This window comes from Theropithecus gelada, chromosome 7a, assembly GCF_003255815.1.
Source record: "Theropithecus gelada isolate Dixy chromosome 7a, Tgel_1.0, whole genome shotgun sequence".
In the NCBI taxonomy this organism is placed as follows: Eukaryota; Metazoa; Chordata; class Mammalia; order Primates; family Cercopithecidae; genus Theropithecus; species Theropithecus gelada.
Window position 1 is genome coordinate 48,419,497 of NC_037674.1, and position 6,062 is coordinate 48,425,558.

Here is a 6,062-nt window from a genome sequence, read left to right on the forward strand (position 1 = left end):
TTTAATACTGGGCTGGGTGAGGTGGTTTACAGCTGTAATTCCAGCACTTTCAGAGGCCAAGATGGGAGGCAAGGCCTGAACTCAGTAGTTCAAGACCAGCCTGAGCAACTTGGCAAATCCTGTCCCTACCAAAAATATAAAAATTAGCCGCGCGTGGTGGTACATGCCTGTAGTTCCAGCTACTTGGGACACTGAGCATGACAGGTCAAGGCCATAGTGAGCTTGATCATGAAACTGCACACTCCAGCCTGGGTGACAGAGCGAGATGCTGTCTCAAACAGAAAACAAAAACTAAACAAGATATCCAATACTAAAACCTGTCGTTTTTGACTGCCTTTCTTTACTCCACCACATCCAACCTATTATTCAGGTTATCTCTCAAATCTCACCTCTTCTACATCATTGCCAAGTCTGGTTCAGGCTCCTTTCTCCCTTTACACAAACCCTACAACGGCCTCTTATACCAGTGTCAGAGTCTCAAGATATTCCTCCTTATGAATCACATTAAATTGCATTTTGAGTGTGTCTGTGTGAGAGTGTGAATACGTCTCTAGAGAAGTCAAACTACAACCTCAAAATGAGATTCTGATACAAGAATACAAGTACTGCACCTGCTTCCCCTCATCCCTCCTAAATCCCCCTATCTTTGGGCTAAAAATCCTCTTTGGGGCCGGGCGCAGTGGCTCACACCTGTAATCCCAGCACTTTGGGAGGCCGAGGCGGGCAGATCACGAGGTCAGGAGATCGAGACCATCCTGGCTAACACAGTGAAACCCCGTCTCTACTAAAAATACAAAAAATCAGCTGGGCATGGTGGCGGGCACCTGTAGTCCCAGCTACTCGGGAGGCTGAGGCAGGAGAATGGCGTGAACCCGGGAGGCAGAGCTTGTAGTGAGCCGAGATCGCGCCACTGCACTCCAGCCTGGGCGACACAGCCAGATTCCATCTCAAAAAAAATCCTCTTTGGGAAATAAATGATGAGAAGCAGTGAAACAGGTTAGAACCACTGCTCAAAATCCACCCTTCACATTCCCACCAATTCTCAACAAAGAACTTGTCATCAGTTAACTGCTTATAAGCCTTTATGGCTTCCCCATAAAAAGCCCTTCACAATCTGGTCCAACCCTTCGTTCTCAGCATCATCTCTTTACAACCCTCTACCATAAGATTCTTGCTCGAAAACAAGGCTGACCTGTTCCCAAACCAACCATGTACTTTTTCACATTTGGTTCTCTTGCCTAGGTGGACCTGTTCCCACTTTGGCTTGGAGAAATCTCATTTCTTCTTTAGTGTCTGTCCTATGAAAGTCACCGTAGTAAAATATATTTTCCAAGATGGTCGCAATAAGATGTCCCATTCCACATGTTCTCTTCACAACGTGACACGGATGCTCCTCCCATCAATGTTTGTTCTATGTCCCCTCCCTTAAAACCAGGTGGACCTGTGACTCTGGTAGAAGAGTTCCTATGTGCTTCTAAGATTAGGTCGTAAAAGGCATTAAGGCGTCTGCCTGGTCCTCGTGGGATGTTCCTCTTCTAACCATAATTGTTATAGACTGAACTGTCCACCCCCCACCAATTCATATGCTGAAACCCTAATTCCCAATGTGACTATATTTGGACATGGGGCCTTTAAGGAAGTAATTAAGGTTAAATAAGGTCACAAGGGTGAGCCCTGTTCCAAAAGGACCTAGTGTCCATATAAGAGGAGTGAAAGGCACCAGGAGCGTGCATGCGCAGGCTAACAGTGAAAAGTCAGCTCGCTGCAAGCTAGGAAGGGAGGCAACATCAAAAACCAATCCTGCCAGTACCTTGATCTCGGACTATCAGCCTCCAGATCCGTGATAAAACAGATTTCTGTTGTTTAATCCACCTAATATGTGGTATTCTGTTCTAGCAGTCCAAGTAGACTGATACAATAATATGTGTTTTTCCAATAAGTGAGGCGGGGACCTTGCTTCACCCATCTCTGTATCTTAAGAACCTAGAACAGAACTGACACTAACCATGTAGCTGGTGAATATCTGCTGAATGAACGCACATAAAGCAAGGAAGGACAATTTAATCCCAGCACTTTGGGAGGCCAAGGTGGGAGGTTCGCTTGAGCTCAGGAGTTCGAGACCAGCCTAGGCAATATAGCAAGACCTCGACTCTACTAAAAAAAATAAAATAAATAAAAAATTGGTTGGGCGTGGTGGTGCTTGCCTGTTGTCCCAGCTACTCCAGAGGCTGAGGCAGAAGGATCTCTTGAGCTTGGGAGGTCGAGGCTGCAGTGAGCAGTGATTGCGCCACTGCACTCCAGCCTAGGCGACAGAGAGAGAGAGACCCTGTGTCCAAAAAAATAAAACAAAAAAAATTATAGCTAATATCGAATGCTTTTTAAAGCAAGCACCATGCTAGAGAGATTACATGAATTATGTCATTTAATCTTCAGGACAAGTTTGCTCTACTTTACCCCTCCCAGTCCCAACACTCCACAGAAAGTAGTAGTCTACATGGTAGAGGGCCTGCTTTTATGTGGTGGTTATACATAACTCTGAGGTCATGGCAAGAAAGTCAAATTGAACTGAGTCAGAGACTAAAGTTAGTGTTTACAATATCAACACTATAAAGGGAATAATTACATTCCCAAGGAAAAGTACAAAGAAAGGAGGCACTGTGATTTGGAAGAACCTTAAATATGCAACGTCACTGAAGTCAGGGGAAGAAAAGAGTTTCACGAAGAAGGACGTGTTCAATGCATGGAAGGCTGCAGAGAGCAGATAATGAAGACTCAAAAAGGCAAATCAGAGAGGAGCTGCAGTACAGTCGTGTGGTTTCCAGACTACACGGCGTTACGAAAGCAAGTGGGTAAAGGCAGAAATCACTCGTCTTCAAGAAGTTCAGAAGAAAGAGGAAGACGAGTGTTGTCAAAGTGGGTAAGGTCAAGTATCTTTGACTGCAAAACAACAGTCGCCAGAAGAGAAGGGGCTAAAAGTTGGAACGAGGAACAAGGCTCGGAGAAAGGTGTCAGACAAAGAGGGATTAGCAAGAAGCTGTTAGGGCTGGTCCTACCGGGATCAGAGAAAGGTGCAGAGGCCAGCCGAGTGGAAAGAGCAGCGGTGACGAACCGGGTTCCACTCAGACGTCCGACGCTTCTTGCCAAGGGGCCAGCGCGGACAGCAGCGCCTCCCGGGGACCTCTGGGAAGCCCTGTTTCTGGCCGGCTCCGCCCGACCTCCAAGGCGGACCTCGGAGGTTCAGAGACCCAGGCCCCGCTGGCACTCACCCCACTGCCACGCGGCGCCAGCGCCGGACTGGCCGCACGATAAGCGCGTCCCAGGCTGCCGCCAACCGGCCCTCAGGGGAGACGGGTCCTGGGGGCGCAGGCGCGGGCCCCAGACACAGCGAGCTCCACAGAGAGCGCAGCGCCGAGCCTGGCAGCTCTGGCTCCAGCAGGAAGACGCAGCCCACGGCCAGCGCCAGGAAGCCCGCGTACGCGGAGCCGCGCCACAGCGCCATGGGGACCGAGGCGCAGCAGCTGCGCGAACCGACTGCTTTCCTAGTCCGCGCCTCTTCCGGGCTCGGCGCGCGCTGATGTTGACACAAGCACTACGTCAAAAGGGCGCGCCACGGGCTCCCCAAGGGGCGGGGCGACGGGCGGTGCCACGACGTAGCGAGTGGGGAGCCCTCGGCTCAGTCCGAGTCCCGGCACTGCGGTGTTGCGGCCCCGGAGGAGGTGGGACAATGGCAGTTGTGCCAGTCCGGGCGCTGCACCCCGCTTCTCGGAACTCTAACCGTATCCCCAGATAGAGGGATGGGAACACATTTGCTTTCCCAGTAAAACGGACAGATTGTGAAGAAGCGGACAAACCTCGCGTTAATATTCGAACCAGTCAGTGTCCCCATTGGCACAGATCACACCCCCATCTTTTAATACCTCCGTCCGCCCCGTGTCCCCTCATTTACTAGACTCGTCCTCTTCCAGGCCTGGTGCTCGGCGCTTCTAAGAGGAGTAGGCTCACAGAACAACAGCGCTACTGAGACCCCTGGGGTACGCGAGGCAGGGGGATTCCGCCCCTTTGGAAGGTGGCCGAGACCCTCAGGCACTAAAGGACTTCGTCGAGACAGGAGAGCCCGCAGAGATCGGCAGAGATCGTCCTCTTCTGGATAACCAGAGTCCACAATCAAACCTTAAAATAACCCTTTTGGGGGCGCTGTTCCCTTTAGCAAACTCTGGAAAATGTACACAATCTTGTGCACAACACGAGAGTTACGGACCTGGGTTAAGGAACGTTGTTTTCTTTTGTTCCCCCTTGGTGACATCACTTAAACCCAGCTCTCTCTTCGTTGATATGACTTTTCTGTGCATGAGGCTATGTTGAGAGACAATGAAGCTAGGCTTGGTACCAGCTCATTCTCAGCAGCCATCATGCCCGGCCTAGTCTTGTTCCCTGGCCTGTTTCCAGTTTTCCAGCTCTGTTGGCTCCTGACGTTGGCTTTGTGTCCAGTTTTCCAGTGTGACCCTGACGTTTGGAGTTGGCAGCGACACTTTATTTCCCTAACTTTGATCTTGGGCATTAGTCTTCATTCTCCTCAGCCCCACCTCATCAGCTTTTCTCCATCCTGGTCATCTACCTTCCCTCAGTTGATCCTACCTGGCCTACCTGACCATGCCATCCCTTTCGACAAAGATATTCACACAGGAAGAGATCTGGGCTACCTTGGAGAAGAAGCCAAAGAGCCAGTGAGATATTTGTGAAGCCATGAAAGCCATCTTCCCTAGAGTTGCCTGTCACTTCTCTCTCCTCAGGGAGACATGTCAGTCAGTTCCTAGAGAAACTGCTCCTTATCACAACCCTCAGCTGTCAGGTTTCCCTGGCACCCAGAGGGGACTGAGCCAGCAGCTGACCTGAAAACAGTGAGTCTGCTGACTGTCCAGCGACCATTTTCCTCTATTGAGAATTTTAACCAAGTGTCTGGTGTCTGCGGTTATTTGATATTAGCTGTGGACCCACAGTCACACAAGGCTGAAGGTCAGAACCAGTTAAATATGTTTCCAAGGTGAAGTTTTGGGGAGCACAGGAAGCTGAACTGTGGGAAGGCCATAGAACAGACAGTAGATCTAGTCCTAGTCCTCTAGGAGGACTTTTGATTTAGTCACAGAGACGAAACAATAGCAGTTGAACCAAGTGGATGTTTATTTCTCATGTAAAAGTCTAAATGGGGTGTTGGCATGTTGTGGGCTGTGGCAGCAAGCTTGGCCCCCTCTGGTTGCTATGGGGGCTGCTCTGGGCCTCTTGCTGGTTGGTCCCTCAGTATGGGTTTGCATTGTGGGTGGTGAAGGGGCCAGACAAGGAAACGAGAGGGCTGACCTCAATTCCAACTGAGAACTGAAGAGTCAGGAGCCACAGGAGGTGAAGAACAGACCATCAGGGACAGTTGTCAGGCCTGGTGGAGCCTGATGTGGCTTCTGGTCACATACATAGTCACAGGGCCTTTAATTCCTTCTCATCAGGGGCTCAGGGGCAGGCATTCACTGTCTTGGTGCCACAGTCCCTCTTGAAATATTTCCTTAATGAAAATCAGAAAAGATTCTGATCATCTGTCTGTTCAGAGAGTCTGGAATCCTTTGCAAGCCAATTGTTTTTCTAGAAGTTAGGTTTCTGGGGACAATTAAAACAGCTCTGAGTGGGCAGCTGTGGCTTCATTGCCTAGGCTGAACAAAGAGGAAAGGGCTGGGCTGGGCAGACCTCAAGACACCCCCTGCCCCCACCCAAATGGCTTCCAGACATGGCCTTTGCTATTGGTTCTCTCTCCTAGGACCTTGAAATGAGAGACGAAAAGCAATTTTGTTCCAGAAAATTCAGAGGCAAATGGAGGCTCCAGGTGTCCCACCCAAGATCCTGACCTGGAAGGCCAGGGAGCAGATACTGTGTTAACACAAAGACTTAGCAGAATCCTGTCAGCTTCCAAATTAGCTGAAGGTTTTGGCTTTAACAAAAATACCCACCCCCATGATCTGAAAGGCCTGAAGGGGCACATTTGTTCCCACATGTAGCAAAAACTAAAGTGGGCCCAAACA

The 6,062-nt window shown here is 50.0% G+C and overlaps 1 protein-coding gene across 3 annotated transcripts in view; it reads right to left on the reverse strand.

The window, feature by feature from the left end:
- Positions 1 to 3,587, reverse strand: part of ADPGK (ADP dependent glucokinase) — a 36,033-nt gene extending 32,446 nt beyond the window's left edge. For 2 of the 3 annotated variants that reach the window (XM_025390445.1, XM_025390446.1), the window contains exon 1: positions 3,267 to 3,587. In XM_025390445.1, coding sequence (XP_025246230.1) covers positions 3,267 to 3,499 — 233 coding nt within the window. In that variant the 5' untranslated portion in view covers positions 3,500 to 3,587. The remainder of the gene's footprint in view (positions 1 to 3,266) is intronic. The other variant, XM_025390448.1, reaches the window with a different exon arrangement.
- Positions 3,588 to 6,062: the final 2,475 nt, after the last annotated feature.